Here is a 22,548-nt window from a genome sequence, read left to right as displayed (position 1 = left end):
TCCATGATTCTAACTCCCTTTTCCAGAGAAAATTGAGGCATACAAATGCGATATCTTTCAAACATCTGTTCCCATACCTGCCTGGCTTTATAATTTGAAAAATAAATTTATTTATTTGGCTGCACAGGGATCTTTAGTTGCAGCATGGGAACTCTTGGTTGTGACACATGGGACCTGGTTCCCTTACCAGGGATCAAACCTGGGCCGCCTCCATTGGGAGCTCAGAGTCTTAGCCACTGGACCACCGGCGAAATCCCTGCCTGGCTTTATCTTTAAGAAGACTGAGGATCCATGGCCGTCTGCGTGCATGTCCCGTTTGTGGGTTCTCAGAGTGTACCATGCATACATCTAAAATCATACTTAACCAACTATCATAAATTGTGTATTGCTTATCATTCTATCCCATCAGTCAAGTTCCTTGCAGGTAGAGTTTTCTCTTTGTGTTGCTTACTGCGCAATGAAAGCTTAATGAGTATTTGTTGAATGAGGAAATAAAAACTCATTTGAAGCAAATTGTAATGCATTTGATCCAGTTTACTGACTGACTGACTGAACAGTGCTAGGTTTTTGACACTCATCGCAAATCCTTAAAACAACCTTGTGAAGTAGGCGTTGCTAGCTTCATCTACTAGATTAGGAAATTGGAACTCCGATCATTTAAACTTCTGTAAGGACTCAAGGTAGAAAATTGTGCATTTGATCCCCACGAGATCTGTGGTCATAGAAGAAAGGATCTCCCGACAGGAGCTTCGGCCTTAAGAGAGAGAGGAATGTGGCAGCTGCCATGCCACAGCCTGCCCATGAGGGAGCAGGGCGAGGAGATGCATGTCCTGATCCCCTTCTTTCCACCCCATGTCCCGCCAGTGCCTCTCTGGATTAAATCAGCCGGCAGCCAGAGCGCCGGGGAACCTGTGCGGTGCGGGCTGTGGCCGGCACTGTCCTGGGTTATGGTGTGTGGTGTGATCAGGGTGGAATCTGAAAAGAAAAACAAGAGAACGTCAGTGCAGTCTTCCTCTTTCTGTCCCTTGGCATTCGCTCACACTTGCTGCATAAAGCTTCTGTTCCTAACTCAGGAAACTCAAGGTCCTGTAGTCACTTCAGCCAGTTCATTCACGCTCCCACGTGGAGTCACTGCTAGTGTTCTTCATGTAAGGTGATAGAAAAAAACAAAAATAAAATGTAGCCGCTGTAGTCTCTGCATCTGTAGCTAGTCCTCTGGCTCAAATTGCTCATCATTCCTTTTTCTCTTCTAGTACTTACTTTCTGTTCCCCTTAACCTCTGCCTGGTCAGTTATTGTTTACTAGATGTCAAGGGTTGTGCTCGTTTTCTCCAGCAAAAATCCCATTGGTATCACCATCTGATTAAATTTAGAGTCAACCACAGTCATGCCCTAAGATCTTTGGTCCAGGTAAACAGACCCATAAATGTGACTGTAGTAGGAATCAACACCCCTGTATCTCTCAGGTTTTTGACAGTGGCACTGGTTTCTGAGCTTCTCTAGGGATGTGGTGTAGTGTTCGATTTGCTTTCTTTGTGGGGAGATGGGGGAGAGGTCCAAGGATTCCTTCACCTTTTTTTCCGTAATGGATTTTATGACACAGAACAGGGAGCCAGTGTGGGCATCTGGCCAGTGACTAAGAGTGTCTATTTCCACTAAAATTCTAGGACTAGGAAAATAACCACCGGACAGGCCAGTGCTCCCATTGGACCCACCATGCAATAGATACCAGGGTTGACTTTATCTCTCACCTGCTTTCTGGAGTGAGATGGGTGCTCTAATTGGTGGGCCGTGTTTTAGGTCTCCTGGGACTAGGGTCACTTCAGAGCTCGTGTCTGGTAACCTCTGGAAAAACCTCGCTCTTCTCTTTCCCAGTGGCCAGTCACCCTTGCGAATGGCTGCAGGTACTTCTTAGGTAAGGTCTGGAGAAAGTGTGATGGGGTGCACGTGTGGGTGTGTCTAGGGCCACAGTAATCTTATGTTTAGATTACTGTGAATGTACTCCCGTATGTGCTCCTCAGACTCCTGGTAAAGTTGTTGAGATTCTGTACATTTTTTGGTGTAAAGTTGATCTCCTCTCAGGGTAGGCTTTGAACTTCTTTCTGGGCTCTTTTGGCATCTAATTCCCATTAGGAGGCCCTGAGGGAAGGTGGGGTAAAGAGAAATTGTGAAACAATTTGAAAGGGCTTATGGGAGGGGAGTTAGGAGGCCGCGTCTCCTCAGAGGGCAAGTCACTACTTTCACCTGAGGTGTTTGGCTAAATGTGCAGTTAAACACCCTTGTTGTTCTTCAGTTGCTCAGTCGTGTCTGACTCTTTGCGACCCCACGGACTGCAGCACGCCAGATTTCCCTGTCCTTTACCATCTCCCTGAGCTTGCTCAAGCTCATGTCCATCGAGTTGGTGATGCCATCCAACCATCTCATCCTCTGTTGTCCCCTTCACCTCCTGCCTTCAGTCTTTCCCAGCATCAGGGTCTTTTCCAGTGAATCGGCTCTTTGCATCAGGTGGCCAAAGTATTGGAGTTTCAGCATCAGTCCTTCCAATGAATATTCAGGGTTGATTTCCTTTAGGATTGACTTGTTTGATTTCCTTGCTGTCCAGGGGGCTCTCAACAGACTTCTCCAACACCACTGTTCAAAAGCATCAGTTCTTCGGTGCTCAGCTTTCTTTATGGTCCAACTCTCACATCCATACATGACTACTGGAAAAACCATAGCTTTGACTATATGGACCTTTGTCGGCAAAGTAATGTCTCTGCTTTTTAATATGCTGTCTAGGTTTGTCATTGCTTTTCTTCCAAGGAGCAGGCCTCATCTTTATCTGCCCAAGTGCCTGCATCTGTGATTTAGGGTCATTCACCTTTCCAGCTCTTGCCCTCATGTTAGCATAAGAGATTTTATAGCATTGAATGTTTGATTGGTTCTGCAACCCTTGTCATCAAACCATGCCTCGATTTTTAGTTTTATCAGATTAGCAGCTATTAGGGGAAAAGGACTCATTTAAAACAGCCGTAGATTTTCCACACATTTGTTTGAGAATTCACAGCCTTCAATTGGTCATTTGTTTTGTGCATATTCTCAGGGACAGTCAGAAGCAGCTGCAATCCAGGTCACTATTTTTGAAATCAACATTTTCATCATATACTTGACGTTATGGCACCTTGCTCACCACCTTTACTTCATCCTGGGACAGGAAGTTTGAATGGTCTTGGTATCACTATATGCCAGATTGTCAGTTTCCCCTCCCCTCCCTCCATAGTAAGGTTATCAGGATATTGATCAAACATGGATTTCATTTTTGAGGGTTAGTTTTCTGGGGTCATTCTTGGTGCAGTTACTGGAGTAGAAGGGACTCGAACAAAGAGACTGTTGACTAAGCGGGTGGGGGCAGAGGTGAGAGAAGCAACAGGACATGGGGAAGCACCCCTTCTCACAGTGTTTGGAAGCCGTTGCTGCTCCCAGGCCTTCAGCTGTAGCTTGGGAGGGGGTCGCCTGGTGGGAGCCAGACAACCTTGTTTCAAGTCACTTAACCTCTCTATGTCTCAGTTGTCTCATTTGTAAAATGGGAGTAAATAATTGGTAACTAGACAGGTTCCCAATCGGCAGCAAACTTCACCAGTTCCTCTTGATGCTAGGAACTTAAAAACCACCCTTTGAAAACCCTGCTCTCAGTCCATCACAATAGAGTCTTTCAGATGAGAGTTAATCCTTGGTCCATAGGAAACGTGGTGTAAATGCTCCCGGAAATTCTTAGTAGAAAAGAAGGTAGACCGGACTCAAATGCTTGATTGTGATTTAGCTATTGAAAGGGACATAACAGAAACTATGTCTCTAACCTGGGCTGAGACTTACGATCAAAAGTTAAATTCTTGCCAGAAGAAGGATAAAATGGATTCTTGTGAACCAGGAATGACAAATCAAGGTATTTTAAAATCATTTTGCTAATCAGTTCTTTTTTTTTTTTTTCTATTGGTTAAGGTTGCATGATGGAGTTTGACCATTACCTCAAGAGGTTTTATGTTTTGGATTAGCTAATTGTGTTTGTCCTCTGCTGACTGTTTCTTTGGACTCACTTCTTCGTGTCCTTCTGAGGCAATAAACTCAAAGGGATTATACCATGGACTACAAGGAGAGCTGTCCAAGTGTAAGCATCCCCAGCTCTGATGAACACAGAGAGAAAAAGAAGAGGTTTACTGTAAGTATGTAATGTGAAGTTCATGGGACAAAATTGAACATAGAGAATATTTCCATTTCTGCTTTTCTTCCTGAACCTAGAATGGCCTCCCCTAGACTTGGCTGCTTACCTTTCAAATGATGTGTCCCCCACGGTCTTCTCTGTGTACTGTGATGGAATACAATTTCCTTTTCAGTGTAGATTTTTGTCTGTCTCCCTATCCCTTCAGAGACGCTTGTGAACTATCCCGTAGACCCTCTCAGTTGAAAATGTGCATACACTTGGTTCTGTGACACATACACTTCTCAGGATCTGTGGACTCCGAAAGTCATTGATTCCATGTGAAGAACCACTGTCTTAATTTCCACATATCTTTCTTAAGACATTTGTCATTTTAAGATTTTTCTGATGTGGATCATTTTAAAAATATTTATTGAATTTGTTATAATTTTGTTTCTGTTTTATGTTTGTTTGTTTGTTTGTTTGTTTGGCCCCAAGGCATGTCAGATCTTAGCTCCCTGGCCAGGAATCAAACCTGGATTTCCTGCATTGGAAGGTGAAGTCCTAATCACTGGACTGCCAGGGAGGTCCTGACATTTGTCATTTTCTACCTCCATTGAAAAAATATTTAATCTAGTATTTATCTCTTTTTTCACCATAAAGGCAAAGTCCATTTCTAATTTTACTTTTTATCATCATGGTGGTGACTCAGTGGTAAAGAATCCACCTGCTAATGCAGGAGATTCAGGAAATGTGGGTTCAATCCCTGGGTTGGGAAGATCCCCTGGAGGAGGAAATGGCAACCCACTCTAGTATTCTTGCCTGGAGAATCTCATGGACAGAGGAGCCTGGTGGGCTACAGTCCAGGGGGTCACAAAGAATCAGAGACAACTGCGCAATGTATCACCTTCTTATCATCTACTATAGGACTTTATAAAGAGCAAGCCATGGGTATTTAGCTGAGTCAGTGTATCAGTGACTACTGTTGGGAAACAGTCACTTTCCTATTTAGTGTAATGCCACACTATTAGTATTTAGTCTAGCAGTCTTGTTAGTATGTACAGAGATCTGCTGTCTTCCTTTTCCTCAAAAACTGTCATTTATCTTGTCTGTAACAGATCTGTTCTTCCTTGTAAGGCCCCACCCACTGAGCACTATGAAGAAACTCATTTAACCCAAGCCGTTCTTTTAAGTAAAAATGCCTGGGCTGTCTTCTTCATTGTGGTCTCATTCTCTCACGTGAACACATGCTCCTTCTCCAACTTGGCATCGTGGTTTGTGGCAGGAGAGGTGTCCCCTTTCATAGTGTTTGTTCAGTGGATGACTGACCTCATGGTAGCCTGGCAAAGGCCAGGCATTCTTGTCATCCTCTAGATCTTTGCCATTCCAGGTGTAGAGTGACGGGTCTGGTGAATCTCTGGCTGTGGTTGACCTGATCCAACCCTGGGCCTCATGTCTGCATCCACCACTGATATCTGCCGTTGATAGACTGACCTGTAATCTCTTCTTTATTGGCTTGGCGAGTGGGGGTGACTGACTGCTGACTCAGCTTCCCCTTGGCCCTGTGATGGCTGTGGAGCCCGCTGAGGCTCTGCCTGCCCTCCACTGCTCCTCACTCAAGTGGTCTGCCCTGGGCTCTGACCACTGGGTTGCCTGGCCCCTGCCAGAGTCCACGTCACAGGAGGGGTTGAGGAGTTAAACTAAACCCTCTGGCCACTCCAGTCTGCCTTCTTAACTAGGTAGGGGCCCGTTAATGGTGATTTTCTCCCAGAGTCTCAGTCAGGGAGCTGGAAACAGCCCTTCCATTGTCTGTTCTCCCTCCCTTAATGAACATACTTCCACAGCCTGCATGGAAGCCCAGAACAGAGAGATTGCAGCATGGGTCTGGCCCTTTGCCTCTCCTCAGATGTTGTAGCATTATCGTCAGCATTTATTCCACATTCATATAAGCCAATTCATGGGAAATAGATGGGGAGACAGTGGAAACAGTGTCAGACTTTATTTTTGGGGGCTCCAAAATCACTGTGGATGGTGACTGCAGCCATGAAATGAAAAGACGCTTACTCCTTGGAAGGAAAGTGATGACCAATGTAGATAGCATATTAAAAAGCAGAGACATTACTTTGCCAACAAAGGTCCGTCTGGTCAAGGCTATGGTTTTTCCAGTGGTCACGTATGGATGTGAGAGTTGGACTGTAAAGAAAGCTGAGCGCAAAAAAATTGATGCTTTTGAACTGTGGTGTTGGAGAAGACTCTTGAGAGTCCCTTGGACTGCAAGGAGATCCAACCAGTCCATCCTAAAGGAGATCAGGCCTGGGTGTTCATTGGAAGGACTGATGCTGAAGCCGAAACTCTATACTTTGGCCACCTCATGCGAAGAGTTGACTCATTGGAAAAGGCCCTGATGCTGGGAGGGATTGGGGGCAGGAGGAGAAGGGGATGACAGAGGATGAAATGGCTGGATGGCATCACCGACTCGATGGGCATAGTTTGAGTAAACTCCAGGAGTTGGTGATGGACAGGGAGGCCTGGCGTGCTGCGATTCATGGGGTTGCAAAGAGTCGGACACAACTGAGCGACTGAACTGAACTGAACTGAGCTGAGGACATCATACCGGATTTCTCTGGTGGTCCAGTGGTTACGAATCCGCTTGCTATGCAGGGACAAGATTTTGATGCCTGGTCTGGGAAGATCCCACATGCCTCAACAACTCTGCCCTCTCTCTGGAGCCCACATGCCACAGGTACTGGAGCCTGTGTGCACTGGAGCCTCTGCTCTGCACCAAGAGTAGCCCCCGCAGTGAGAACCCCACGCACCACAGCTAGAGAGGAGCCCCCACTCGCCGTGACTGGAGAGAGCCCGCACACAGCAATGAAGACCCAGCATAGCCAAAAGTAAATAAATATTAGAGAAAAAACATCATATGTATGTTAAACCAGAGATCAGTATACTTTAGATAGCAGAGTGGAATGTGCAAGGTTTTCATTCCTTCCATCTCCTTATTTTTAACCTCTGGGAAGTTCTCTCCTTCAAGGACAGAACCTCCTGCCGAGTTTGATGGAAGCTCATCCATAGCAGATACCCACAGTAGGTTATCTCAAGGGTCCTGTTTTTCGTGGTAGGAGTATTTCCTTGTCTTCTGTGAAAGGGTGAGGGAGGCCTGCAGCGTCACTCTTACCAGCTATTCCCAGAGCTGTCCCTGGAGTTCTCCGAGGCTCCCTCTAGATCACCTCGTTCACCTCCTTCTATCGGATGCTCAGATGGTGCCTTGTCAGAGAGGACTTCACTGACTCCCTGCTATACAACAGCACCTTCACACCTCACCCTGCGCCTTTCACGCCTCACCCTGCCCCTTTCGCAGTCTGTCCCACTTACCCTGTTTAGCTTTTTAATAGCAGTTATCACCACCTGACATACCTTTAGGTTTATTTATGTGCACTTCTCCTGAACTTGTTCTTTGAAGCAAGAACTTCCCTGACTATCATTTCACCAGTGTCTAGATCAGACGTGGACATTTAGTAAGTGCTTGTGGCATTGGAGTGGAATGAGAAGGAGGGCTAAGTTCACGTGTTTCTTGCTGACCACTGTAGTTACAGTCCTTGGTCCTGGACAAGCTTGGTTCTAGTCAGCACAGATAGATCCCACCCAACCCAGCACAGACTCTGTCCAGCTTCAGCACACCTGTGTGATACTTGGGGACAAAAATAGGCACTGCATTAACTCTTCAGTAATATTTTTATGAATAGTTCTCATGTGCCTTTTGAATGACTTTATTCAGTTCAGCTTCTCCCAGAGAAATGCATTGCATTCTAGAATGTCTTGACTTAAACCAAATCTAAATTATACTTTAATTTATCCACTCAGAGAACTGTCCTTGAGCTTTTCTCTTATGCCAGCTGCTGTTCTAGGTATTGGAGATAAGTGGGTAGCAAGCATGATGGCAGTCCTTGCTCTCAAGGAACTTACATTCTGGTGCAAGATAGGCAACAAGAAAATCTTTTTTTTAAAAAAAAAAACACTTCATAAGATTTATTGCACTTGTTTTTGTTAAATTCTGTGTATTTTTGCAAGTGAGAGTGTCTTTTCAAATTTGAAAAGTTTTTTTTTTCACTTACTGGTATTTTATTAGAACTTACTTGGTAAGCTCTTGTTCATAAATCATCCTGCTAATGAATAACCTCACAGGGCTTTATCTCAGCTCCTATAAATAGGGTTACAGCAGAGCTGCCTCAGCCTGGAACCTAGGTTTGATTCCAGTCTTGGCTGAGTATCCATGGGAAGCCACCTTATCCCATCAGGAAGTCAGCACAGACAGTGTTGTTTGTTCAAGAAGCTCATAATCATCTTAAGTTAAGTCTCTGATCCTTTGGTAGGAGTCCTGCTTCCAGGCCCATCTGATGCTGACTGCCATGGGAGATAAAATCTGTAGTCTGCTTTTAGAAATATGGCTCTGTTTTGCTGGCACTCTGATTAGGTTCTTCGTCCTCTACTTCTGCACTCTCTCCAAAAGGAGCCGTGTCATCTTACAAACAATTCTGACATCTTACACCCAACAGCTTCCTGTAAGACAACTTAATGTCCTCTTGGTTAACACCAGAGGTAGCACCAAAAAGCTCTCTTACCCCAGGAGCTCATGTAAGGTGCCTGGATGGTCTTGCTCCCTCTGCCTCAGTGATTCATCACTTATCCAGGTAACTAATGCAGTGGATTGTCTTCACCTTCCAGGTGAGACTTTGTCCCCTTTCTCGTGGTAGGGAGGGTATGGCTTTACATTGTGGGCCCTTCTTACTGTGGGTTTGTTAGTGTGACCTTATCTGTAACAGTACTGCAGAGTTCATACTTCATAAACACGCAAAGTGTCAGAGATCTTTGCTCACTTTATTATCTAACTATGAAGTGGTGAGTGGAGCTTTCCACTCTCTCATGGCAAAGGATAGTTTGTGTAAATGGTTGTCTGGCCATCTTCTAAAATAAATTTACTGTGTTATCTACAGACCATGGACAATTGTATTATAAACATCTCTTTCCCCTAATCTTCACTGTAAAATAGTGAGGTTGATAACCCAAGACATACATCAGTGAGTTTTTCTTCATATATGTAGATACTTGTTATTTTTAGAAATGATAAAAAGACCTTTGGGGTCCAAATTGTTTTCTCTGTGTTATGTTGAATTATGTTGTGAGCCCCTGTGGGATGGATTATGAAAGATAATTCTGTATTATAACTGTTGATGTGATTCTTGTTCTAGTGCCTAGAAGGTTAGAATATTTAGATTTTAGTATCACAAGTCTGTGCACTTGGGCAAGTTTTTAACTTTGTGGGGCCATCATTTCCTCCTATCTGCAGTAGGGGTTGTAATATCTTTTCTGTTTACTTCATAGGGTTGTTGACTATGGTTGTATGAAATTATGTGTGTATGAAAATATTAAACACACGCAAGAAAGTAGTAGGAAATATGAGAATGAAGTCTTAGTTTGAAAAATACTGTGTAAAAGATGCCCTGAAAGGAAGAGAACTAATAACTGAGTGTTTACTGTGTGCCAGGCATCACTTTTGAAAATACTTTATCATTTCAGAGTAGTGGTTACCTTTGGGAAAGAAGAGAGCAGTATCATCCGTTGAAACTGTGTTTTATTCTTGGGGCAGGAAATCTGAAACAAGAATTGCAAAATGCCAGAATTCAGAAGATCTAAATAATGAGTACACAGGTGTTCATTATGTTAGTCTCTGAAAACTACAGAAAATTTTTCCTACCATTTTAAAAATAAAACACCTTTCAACAAGATAAAAGAAGTGTTTGAGTTGGTATACTTATGTATCTTGGAGGATCATATACAAATATTAATGTCTAATTATCGATTTGATAGGTAATAGCTAATGGGGGGTTTCCCTCAAATTTTATTTTGCTATTTTTAATTTCCACAGGTTTATAAAGTTCTGGTCTCAGTGGGCAGGAGTGAGTGGTTTGTCTTCAGGAGATATGCAGAGTTTGATAAACTTTACAATACTGTAAGTAACAGTCTACAAGATTTTTACTTAAAACATCTGAGAAAACTGGAAGCTGAGAGAATTATTTGATAATTAAATAATACTTATGTATATATCAGACAAGCAGAAAAGAGATTCTTCAAAATCATCCTAATTTTAGAATGCTTACTAAAAAGGGTGAGAGGGGACTTCAGATAAACTACTGAAGATATGGATGTATAGTCTAAAATACATTTCACTGTTATAGAATATTAGCAATAAGTCCTTTCTATCTGCTTTTCTAATAATTGTTAATCATCATGCTATTTCTAGTTAAATTGCCCAACTATTAGCTTTAAGTGTTAGAGCAGAGAGATCGCAATGTGGGTCTGGACATTTTTGCAGCAGTGTCTTCAGCATTTATTCCACGTTCATATAAGCCAGTTTTAGAAACATCGTGTGTGCGTGCTAAGTTGCATCAGTCATCTCCAACTCCTTGCGACCCCGTGGACTGTAGCCCACCAGTCTCCTCTATTTATGGAATTCTCCAGGCAAGAATACTGGAGTGGGGAGCCAGTTCCTTCGCCAGGGCATCTTCCCAGTCCAGGGATTGAATCCATGTCTCCTCCATTGCAGGCAGATTATTGTCTGATCCACCAGGAAAGCCCATTTAGAAAAAAAGGGAAGAGAAAAAGTAACATTTTCAATCTGTAAACATGTATTTTTTATGACTATAGTTTGCATTTGGAAGCTTTTTATTATAGAACTTGTTGAACACGTATGGAACTAGACTAGTGTAAATAGAGAACATCATATAATGTACCATCCATCTTCAAGAATTATTGTACACGGTCATTCTTGTTTCATCATAGTCTATCCCTAGCCAGCCCACTGTAATTATGAAGCAGATCTCAGACATCATATCTTTCTGTTTGTAAATATTTCTGTGTATATCTCTAAAAAGATAGATTCTTTAAAAATATACAATGTCATTATCACAATAATTGAAGATAATGCTTTAATGTCAAATACTCAGTGTTCTTATGACTGGTTGATAATCCTGTGGAGTGTCTTTTTTGTTTTTTTTAACAAATCGTTATAAGTTTTATTTTTTTGTTTTAACTTTTTCAAAAATTTTTATTGAAATATAGTTGATTTTATGAGTTGTCTTTTAATCACTAAGTTTCCCCCTCCACCTCTCTTTTGTGTGCAGTTTTTTTGTTGGAAAAAAACAGGGTTGTTTGTCTAGATTTTTTTATCTGAATTTTGCTGACAGCCTTCCCATGGTTTAGACTGATTAATTTACTCTCCTATTCTTTGTATTTCCTGTCAGTGGAGGTGTATTTTTATACTCTCACACAAACACACACACTGTGTGCGTGCGTGCGTGCGTGCATGTGTGTGTGTGTATACGTAATGTATGTTTGGGTTTTTCTGTTTGTTTCTAAAACATTTAAAGTTACTAGAGGAATGCAAGGATTGGTAAGACTGTGTAAAGACAGTGTATGTGTGGTCCTTTGATGTCAAGTGATGTCAGGCTTATAGTAAAAATAAGTATTTACCCATTTTCATGGCTTTACTGCCCTAAACTGAATTTCTTCAGGACCAAGTTGTTTTTCTCTGGGGATAGGCAAATCTGAGAGACAAATGTGTTAGAATATTAACAGGAGGAATGATTGAGCAGAGGAAATTGAAAATTCATCAGCTTTCTCAGAAAACAGTTGCCAGTCTGTTAGAACACAAGTCATATCTCCTAAGGTCATAAACAAGGAGTAACGGTATTCAAAACCTATACTCCAAGTACTTTACTTAAATGATTTTAAGCCTCACAGCAAATCTATAAGTGCTAAGATTATCCCTATTTTCTGCAAGAAAACTGAAGCACAGAGATGTTAAGTAGCTTATCCAAGATCACAAAGATACTAATTGTTTTACTGGGACAAAAGAGGATTAGCCAAATTAATGGTATTTTATTGGCATAATTTAATATTGTACTCTTAATCATGATATACTTAAAACTATGATGGATTTTTATGATTGATGTTTTTAAAATTAGATTGTATTTTATTTTGGCATGCGTATAACTAGATGACCTATGCAATAAGTTTATGTAAAGTTACTTTTTTCAATTCTAGTTAAGGAAACAATTTCCTGCTATGGCTCTGAAGATTCCTGCCAAGAGAATATTTGGTGATAATTTTGATCCAGGTAAGCAGTAAATTCTTAGACCAGCCACGAGTAATGTTAAAGTTTGAAGAAGCAGTTAACATATTCATTGCCCTGGATAGTAGTGTAACTTTGCAAAGCTGATGGTTCTTAGGCTGTATGCCTGAGTACCAGGCATTGTTTTAAACACTTTATATGTTTTAATTCATTCACTCCTCACAGCAGCCCTTGGAGGTTGGTATTACCATCATCACTATTTTATAGATGAGGAAGCTGAGGCACACATTAGATAATTTGCCCAGGCTCACATACAGCTAGTAAATAGCAAATTTGAAAGTTAAATTCAAGTGGTCTGGCTTCAGATAAATCAGTTGATCATTAAGGATAATGTGCAGTACTTTCCTAACCATGAGGGGCATTCCTTGTTATACCCAGAAACATTTACTAAATGTATGCTCTGTACATGGCACCTTTCAGACCTTTGAATGGGATACCAAGTATCCTATTGTTCACCTTTGGAAAGCCTAATGTCACATAGGATCTCAGAAATCTGGAGGCTTCAGATTTATCAACTCCAAAAAAAATTTTTTTATTAGAGTCTAAGAAATCAACCTAGTACACAAATGTTTATTTATTAGACAGAAGTCTCTATCCCGTAGAAATTCCATACATAAAGTCATCTGTCTATGCCACAGGTGGATCCTGACAAGCTATCAAGTTTCCTCCCTCCCCACCATCTTGCCTCCGAAGCTAATTTGCTTGTAACCATCAGACCTGTGATTCCTGAATGTCTGCTTTCTTGGTTGTTACTCAGGATATGAGCTCTCAAACCACTTGTCTTGCTTCCTCTCTACAGCCTGACCTTACACTGTTCCTTTGTCTCCCAGACCTTTTCACCATACCCAGTGCAGTTCTGCCCACGATGATCAAACTCCTTTACCCTCCATCTTTTTCATTTCTTTCACATTCTTGCTTTAATTAAAACTGACTTCCCCCCCACCCCAGGCTGCTGGAATCCCCTGTAATCCTCTCAACTGAAGACGCTTTATTCTTTTATACTTTCTGAACCTTTGGATTGGAAAGGATTCTCATTTCCCCAATTTTTTTTTTCACTTCTCCTATTTTATGTAGATTGTTTTCCTTTTGAGAGAACTTAGCACACTTTATTGTCCTACCAGTCTGTTTTATCTGGATGTAGATTTTACAAAGGTGGATACTTTATCTTTTTTATTTATGGTGCCTAGTAAATATTTGGTTCTCAATAAATATTACATGAATTCATTTAATAGAAGATTGAGTTGGCGCAACACTGTCAGATTACACATTCCATGGTTTGACTCTGTAGACCAGTGACTTTTGAACTCTTGTTCTCTTGTATTCCCTTTAGCTGCAGAATAGTGAAACCTTATGCAGAAAATGTTATGTGTAGAACAAATAAAAATGGAGCTGCATTGTTGGTGCAACAGCGAAGTATGTCTGTGGAGCATGGGTTGAAAAACATTGTGGAGGGCAGCATGGGGGCCTTGGAGTTACTTGAGCAAAATGGCAATATAATGTGAAACCCCCAGTGTGTATTTAAGTATGCTCAGCAGAGGGAAGACAAGATAGAGACTGGGAGGCTGGTGAAGGGAATATTCCAGGAGTGCTCCACCTAGGTAATGAGAGCTGTAAGTAGGATGGAAATGGGGCTAAAAATTGAGTCATATTTAAGAACTCTTTTAATGAAAAACCTGTAAGAAATCTTGGTGATTCCTTGGGTAAAGGAGACAGAGAGAGAGAGTAGAATCAGAGACACCTGAGGTGTCCGACCTGGGGGAGTGAGAGAATTAATTAATTTGAAGTGGCAGAAAGACATTTAAGGTGACTCAAACCACATATTAGTGATTAATATGAGACCGGAAGTAGGTTTATTTAGAGTTTTGTGGAGCCCTCAGTTAAACCCTAAAGTCAGAATCATTTTATCCAGGGAAGAAGGCAAAGGGATAAAGACTTGCAACATTGCTATTTCATTGTTAAAGGCAAAACACCAGACAAGTGCCTGAGGTATTGATGTTTTTGTGGATTAATTATTTGACACTAAAAATTGATTTTTCTTGAAGAACATTTGGAAATCAGTCATGAGCATATTTTATATGACTTGGCAACAGTTAAATAGACTACATGTCATAGATTTTTGGAAAATGCAAGTTATACTCAATCAAGCAAAGATTTATAGAATGCTCGTTTAATTAGGCTTTAAGGAAACAGATATTCTCATGTTTTGCTGGTGGGAATACAAAATGCTACAAACCATATGAAATTTGGTAATATTTAGCAAAACTATCATGTATTTCACTTTGACCAAGAAATCACATTTCTAGGGATCTGTTCTAAAGATAAACTGCACAAGAAATGATGTATGTGTAAGACTGTACTGTTTTTAACAGTAAAAACTGGAAACAATTGAAATAGCCTTCTGATATTGGAATATGATGCAGCTGGGAAAAGGAACAAAAAAACTCTTTGTACATTACTGTGAAATGATCTCCAGAATACCTGGTTAAGTGGAAAAAACAAGGTGCAGATGTGGACACTGTATGTTTTTTGTGTAGGAAAAGATGTGAATATTCAAAAGGAAATAATAGAAGAATAAATCAAGAACTGAAAACTGATGACTTCAAGCAGAGGTCAGCTGAAGACAACAGAGGTGGACATTAGACACCTCTGGATGACTCTTATTCATAGCTTTGCATATTTTAAGCAATTTAAAAGCAAAATTAAATGCAATACTATGGCAGTCTCTAACAATTGAAAATAAACAAGGAAAAAATCTATATCCTAATCAGTGGTGAAACACATGGAGAATAATTATTTTAAATGACTTTAAAACATGGACATTAACCTGCATATTCCTCATGGGACATATGGTAAGGGCAAAAAATAGCACGTAAAGCAATTTTACTCTGCATTCAGTGATCTTATTGTTAATTTATGAAGTGTTGTTCTTTTGTGATTATGTTAGTGCGATGAGAACCAAACTTTTAAGCAGAAGATGAAAGAGAAACAAATATAAAACTGGAGATTTTAAGTTAAAAAATTCTGTGATTTTAAACTTTATTTGGGAATATAGTATGAAGTCACAATTTATTTTTTCCTTTCTAAAACAGTACATATTTCCTATCTCTCTTCCCTGGAAATGCCTGAAAAATATAAAAAATAAGGAGCAGCGAATACCCTTAGCATCCGTCTAAATACCATTTTCCCATTTAAAGGAACCAGAATTCCATGAAAAAGTGCCACTTCCAGGTGCTGGGCAGGAAATGTGCAAGATGTCCTAGGACAGCTTGCCTGAAAGCAAAGAAGCTATATAAAAATACTGTCTGAGGTTTTATCAAAAGGACACAGGAACGCAATTGATGGGGGCTTTTACCAGCCAAAAATGGGACAATAAGAACATGAAAAAAGAAGTTGCTCTTTTAACCTTGTGTTTGACAGCTACCATGTAGAATTTTCCCACACATCTTTCTGAGTTCTTACACTGCAACTTTTAAGTCCGTATGTGTCATTTCCTTTTTCTTTTCACTTTATTTTGGTGGTTACCAACCTCTGTAAGATAAGTTTTACATATCTGAGGCAGAATTTAGGGTAGTTTCTGCCAATACTTCATGGCAAATAGATGGGGAAACAATGGAAACAGTGAGAGACTTTAATTTTGGGGGCTCCAGAATCCCTGCAGATGGTGACTGCAGTCATGAAATTAAAAGATGCTTGCTCCTTGGAAGAAAGGCTATGACCAATCTAGACAGCATATTAAAAAGCCAAGACATTACTTTGCCAACATAGTCAAAACTATGGTTTTTCCAGTAGTTACAAGTGGATGTGAGAGTTGGACTGTAAAGAAAGCTAAGCGCTGAAGAATTGATGCTTTTGAACTGTGATGTTGGAGAAGACTCTTGAGAATCCCTTGGACTGCAAGGAGATCCATCCAGTCCATCCTAAAGGAAATCAGTCCTGAGTGTTCATTGGAAGGACTGATGCTGAAGCTGAAACTCCAGTACTCTGGCCACCTGATGCAAAGAGCTGACTCATTTGAAAAGACCCTGATGCTGGGAAAGATTAAGGCAGGAGGAGAAGGGGACAACAGATGATGAGATGATTGGCTGGCATCACTGACTCGATGGACATGCGTTTGAGCAAGCTCCAGGAGTTGGTGATGGACAGGGAAGCCTGGCGTGCTGCAGTCCATGGAGTTGCAAAGAGTCGGACATGACTGAGTGAACTGAACTACCTATACTTTTCAAAGTTAAAATTTCACTTTGAACTTAAGGACCTTTCTGTAGAGTATACACAAAGTTAGATATACTTTTTTATATTCTAAACAGTTTAATATCAAACCTTTTGCTGATTGGATCTTGGAGTCAATATATAAATTACTTTTGGGGATACTTTTATAAAAAGAAGGATATCTTTACTACTGAAAAATAAAGTTACAAAGGAACAAAAACAATGTAAGTTAGATAAGGATTGGCATATGAAATTTAGAGATGACAAATGCTAGAATGTGTAATCATTTGCTTGGTATTTTATTTATTCATTTGCAAACATTAGTTAAGTATGTTCCAAGACACTGTGTTAAGGGTTAAAGTTAAAATAAATTTAAAGACATGACCCTTGTCTCCAGTGACTTACATAGAAAACACTTTTATTTCTCAAGCTTTAACCTCTGAAGTGAAATAGGTTTATATAAGATAAAAACCTATTTTTAGCAGCAGAGTTTTCATAATAGTCAGTTAACCAGTTAATCATCATTCTCACTTGCAAGGATTTCAGTATTTCTTGATTTCATTTGTTTTTGTTTTTTGTTTGTGTGTATTTAAGTTAGTATGACTTTTCAGTGTCATAGTGTTAATTCTTATTCATTACCTGAAAGTATACAAAGAGTTGGACAAAGCAAAGTGGTGACTCCAGGTTTTGTAGTGCGTCTGTTTAGAACCTAAAATAGGCATTTTTGTGGGGGAGAATTTTCTTCAGCGAAATATGTTACCTGCTTTATTTTAATGTTATAATCATATTTATAGATTAAAATATATTTGTTAAATATTTATTCCTTATTTTATATCAAGAAGTATGAATTAAGAAATAACTTCTTAATCAAAATTCACTGTCCTGTGTTGGTCTGTTCTTGTATAACTGTATTGATGGTAATTACAATCTGATGGAAATAATCCTAATAGTATTGTCTCTCTTAACAGATTTTATTAAACAGAGAAGAGCAGGACTGAACGAGTTCATTCAGAACTTAGTTAGGCATCCAGAGCTTTACAACCAGTAAGTAATTTTCGATGTGTTCTGAGGACACCCCAAGACCCAACCTCAGATCTGTGGAATGTTATTTTGTGCTATATATGTTTGTGGAATCTTCCTCAAGCATTTTTCCCCTGGTGTTTTTAATCCTCTAAGAATTTTCCACCTGTTCTTACTTTTCTTTTCCCTCCATCAACTCAAGGTCCTAGTTACTTTCTTTCTTCCTACTATACTTGTATTTGTTTTATGGATTTACCTTGAAAAGACTTTGCACAGTTAAAACATTTTGTGGATTATTTGATGCTATATTTATTCATGCACTGAGAAAGCATTTCCTCATGTACCTCTGTGTGGGAATAAAAGAAGAAATGGGAATAGAAGGAGAAATGAGTGTTACCCTTACCTTCCAGAGGCATCGGCTCCCATGCTTTTAACAGACTTCTCAGAGTCACAACATGGGAGGACTGTATTTTTAACTGTTATCCTCCTAACAGTGATTACTATTTGATAGTTCTTTACAGTTGATAGAGGAGTTCTATCTTCTGAGCAGGTGCTCTGACATCCTTTTTAACTTAATTTACTAAATTAGTAAAATACTGGAGCTGGACCTCCTCTGACCAGGGTCTTCAGCCCGGTGGTCTGGGTTTCCCTTCGCGTGATGCTCGCAGTAAGATGAGGGTCCGGGCAGGTCAGGCCTGCTGTAGCTCTGGGATTGGCCTCTGCAGGGAGGAGCAGGTGGTGGAGGGGCACACAGCTGGGTAGGACCCTTGAATTCAGGGTTCCTCTGTGTCTTGTGTGTTCCTCAGCAAAGAACCTTTATCACTTGGCTCTTTGTATAATTATTTTTTAAACATTATGCCTTTTCCCTCAGACAAATTCTATGTTATCTTCTGCTTAGATCATTTACCCTTCTAAATAAAAACAAAATAAAAGTTAGTTTTTATTTTTTAAAACTTGTATTTATTTATTTATGGCTCTGCTGGGTCTTCGTTGCTGCAGGGGCTTTTCTCTAGTTGTGGAGAGTAGGCTCCAGTTGTGGTATGCAGACTTCTCGTGGCAGTGGCTTCTCTTGTTGCGGATCACCGGCTCTAGGGCACACGGGCTTCGGTAGCTAGGCTCCCGGGGTCTAAGAGCACAGGCTCAGTAGTGGGGTGAGTGGGCTCAGTTGCTCTGCATTATTGTGGGATGTTCCCTGATCAGGGATTGAAACCCATGTCTCCTGCATTGGCAGGCAGATTCTTCACCACTGCACCACCAGGGAAGCCCTACCTTTCTAATGTTTAATTATTATTATATGCACTTGAGATTACTTCGAATTGACATATTTCTGACTTGTTTAAAATTCGTACACTAAGAGCTTGAATTTGTCTCCTTTGACAAACTTCACATGGAGTAAGTATAGAATAGATGGTGGTGATGTTTATTATTTCTGCTGGTATTTTTTTTTTTTTCCTGCTGGTATTTTGAACGCTGTTACTCAGAACTTCTGACAGTGTTTGTTACATTTTAAGCATTCATTTTGGATCTGGAAGTGTGGTATTATAAAGATGTTACATTTGGTATTGAAATTTAACTAAAACCAATTTGCTTGTTTCACTTTAACTTTATGCTATAAAATATGCAATTCTTAATTATGCAGCCCAATAGATTTTTACATATATATGCACCCCTTCCATTTAAAGTAGAGGACTTTTCCAGCACCCCCAGATTAAATAGCCAAGAGGTTTTTTTTAAATTTTCAATTTAATGTTTAACTGATGTTTTCTATTTAATAAAAAGTGACATTTCACGTTTTCTGGATCTCCTCTGTTAATGGAACTTTGTTAGTTTCACACTCTCCATTTGAACATCAAACTGTTTATAAAAATAGTATAGGTTTAAGAAAACAGAGAAGCCAATCAGCAAATGTATCTTGAACACCTACTATATGCCTATTCTTATTATGTGTGGAAAAAGCACTTCAAAAGTAGCTTTCCGTTAGTAGAGAAAAGGTTATTTTTAAGATAACGTCTATTAAAATGAAATTTAAAAACTCAAATAAAATATTATTATTTCTCTGACCTGTGGATAGGAAAGGGTTTTCTGAGCATATTGGCAGTGATATGGTACAAAGTAAAACATTGATAAATCTGGTTAATAAAACCTTTTGACCTCTAAAAATTGCACGTGAAATTTAAAACCAAAAATATAAAGTTTCCCATGAATAAAGGACAATAGATAAATATACTTACTAAAAGAGCTCATGCAGATAATACACACTTAAGACCCCCCCAAAATAGATAGAGCACATTAACCGATGCAAATGACTGATTAATTACTAGAGAAACTGAATGTTTCCTTATCTATTTAAAAAATGCAAATGAACAAAAATATTTTAGCTTTATTGCAGCATAACACAAATAGAAAAGAGCACAAGTCATGACTGTACAGCTTAATGAATTATGAGAAAGTGAATATATCTGAGTATCACCCCCTCCAGGCCAAGGAATAGAACATTATTAGCACCCCAATATTGAATATGATTTCCTTGTACTATGCAGTAGGTTCTTGTTGTTTATCCTTTTTATATATAGTAGTGTGTATATTGGAGAAGGAAATGGCAACAACACTCTGGTGTTCTTGCCTGGAGAATCCCAGGGAAGGGGGAGCCTGGTGGGCTGCCATCTATGGGGTCGCACAGAGTCAGACACGACTGAAGTGACTTAGCAGCAGCAGCAGCAGCAGCAGCAGTGTGTGTATATTAATCCCAAACAGTATGGAGGTTTCCTTAACAAACTAAAAGAAGTTACTTCACGATCTGCAGCCCCACTCCTGGGCATATATCTGGAGACTACTCTTAATTCAAAAAGATATGTGCACCCCAGTGTTCATAGCAGAACTATATACAATAGTCAAGACATGGAAGCAACCTAAATGTCCGTGAACAGACGAATGGATAAAGATGTGATGTGTGTGTGTGTGTGTGTGTGTATGTATACACATAATAGACTATTATTTATCCATAAAAAATGAAATAATGGTACATGGATGGACCTAGAGATTATCATATTAAGTGAAGTAAGTGAGACAAAGAAAGACGAATACAATATGGTAGAATTTATATGTGAAATCTAAAACAATGATACAAATGAAATGATGGCAAAACAGAAATAGACAAAACAAACTGATGGTTACCAGAGAGGATAGCAACAGGGTGGGGAGTAGGGGGAAGATAAATTAGCATTTGGGGATTAATATATCTCAACTTTTTAAAAGAAAAAAAGAACAGTTTAGGAGGAGGTACCCAGATGTAGAGATTTAACCATTTGTCAGGATCGTCATTAATCTTTGCAGTCTTATTTCCTCTTTATGGGCTTCCCTGGTAGCTCAGTTGGAAAAGAATCTGCCTACAATGCAGCAGACCCCAGTTCTGTTCCTGGGTCAGGGAGATCCACTGGAGAAGGGATAGGCTACCCACTCCAGTATTCTTGGATTTCCCTGGTGGCTCAGCTGGTAAAGAATCCATCTGCAATGTGGGAGACCTGGGTTCGATCACTGGGTTGGGGAGATCCCCTGAAGAAGGGATCCCCTGGAGATCCCTGGAAAAGGCTACCCACTGCAGTATTCTGGCCTGGAGAATTCCAGGGACTTTATAGTCCCCAGGGTTGCAAAGAGTCGGACACAACTGAGTGACTTTCGCTTTCTTTGCTCTTTATATCCATTTGTTCATACCCACAGTTAATGCCCACTTCAGCAGGTTTGTTGTATGTCTTTGGGTATATATTGAGTGACTGTTGCTCTGTGTCTGAGTATTTAATGTGTCCACGTAATGGTGCTTTGCTGTGGTTCCTTGTTTCTGACTGCTGTCTGTCTGGTTGGTCTTTGCAGCCAGTTACTGTAGCTTGCTTACTCATTTCCCTAGTGGTGGATGGCTGTTCTGCTTCTGATGCACAGCTATAGAGAGTATAACAATGAGTCTCCTAGTTACATGTCTTTCACTGAACTTGTACATAATTTTTTTCTGTAGTTTATTCTTAAAACTGAAATTTCTGACCCCAGGGAAAATGTATACTCAGTTTAACCAAATATTGCCAAAATGCTTTTCAGAAAAGTTGCCTCATTTTATATTCTCTTGAGCAGTACATGAAGGTGTTCCTTTCCCTTCATCCCTGCCAACTTGGGATTTTATGTATCTTTCTAGATTTTTCTGATTAGTGGACATAAAATGACTTCTCACTGTCGTTTTGTTTTTTTTCCTGATAATTAGTGAAGTTAGCCATCTTCCTAAATTTCATTACCATTTGCATTTTTCTCTTCTGTGAACCTTTGCCCATTTGTTTACTGGACTCCCTGTTTTTAAAAATTAATTTGCTTATTATAATACAATAGTGATTATTATTGGATTTTATTTGCCTTTCTTACTATAAATGCTACAATGCTTACTTTTATTCTCATGTTAAAGAGAGAAAAGGTGTAGAAATGCAGTCATAATAAAGTTAATTTTTGTTTTTAGTCCAGATGTCAGAGCATTCCTTCAAATGGACAGTCCAAAACATCAGTCAGATCCATCTGAGGATGAGGATGAAAGAAGTACTCAGAAGGTAGTAAGAGGAATTGTATTTTTTAACAAAAAAAAAAAATACCATTCCCCAAAGATGAAATTATTGGCAACTTTAGGAACCACATATACTTAAAATAATTTCTTCCATTATAGATATTCTACTGTGTAGAAAACATAAAAACAAATGTGTATACTTCTAACTGATCACTATTTCTTTTAAAATTGATTAAATGAGTACTTTTTATAATGAAAAGTAATGTAAATTAAAAGATTTGAAAATAGTAAGTCAGAAATATCCATATTATCAACAACCAGACCTATTTTTAATATTTCAGTGATTTTCTTTCTAATATATGAAAGATTTCTTAATATATGAATTTTTTAATTACTTGATTTTAATTATACAGCATATAAAGTT

General features: G+C 39.6%; 1 protein-coding gene across 9 annotated transcripts in view; it reads left to right on the top strand.

Moving 5' to 3' along the window:
• SGK3 (serum/glucocorticoid regulated kinase family member 3) overlaps positions 1-22,548 on the top strand; it is a 107,508-nt gene that overhangs the window by 58,059 nt on the left and 26,901 nt on the right. For 6 of the 9 annotated variants that reach the window (XM_065902795.1, XM_065902796.1, XM_065902799.1 and 3 more), the window contains 5 exons: positions 3,978-4,194; positions 10,100-10,183; positions 12,277-12,349; positions 17,539-17,614; positions 22,083-22,170. In XM_065902795.1, the coding sequence (XP_065758867.1) occupies positions 4,117-4,194; positions 10,100-10,183; positions 12,277-12,349; positions 17,539-17,614; positions 22,083-22,170 (399 nt within the window). In that variant the 5' untranslated portion in view covers positions 3,978-4,116. Of the gene's footprint in view, positions 1-3,977; positions 4,195-10,099; positions 10,184-12,276; positions 12,350-17,538; positions 17,615-22,082; positions 22,171-22,548 lie in introns of those variants that run through there. The other 3 variants (XM_065902801.1, XM_065902802.1, XM_065902803.1) reach the window with 2 other exon arrangements.

Source organism: Muntiacus reevesi, chromosome 12 (assembly GCF_963930625.1).
Source record: "Muntiacus reevesi chromosome 12, mMunRee1.1, whole genome shotgun sequence".
NCBI lineage: Eukaryota > Metazoa > Chordata > Mammalia > Artiodactyla > Cervidae > Muntiacus > Muntiacus reevesi.
The sequence above is the reverse complement of the archived record's forward strand: the minus strand, read 5'-3'. Positions and strand labels throughout refer to the sequence as shown.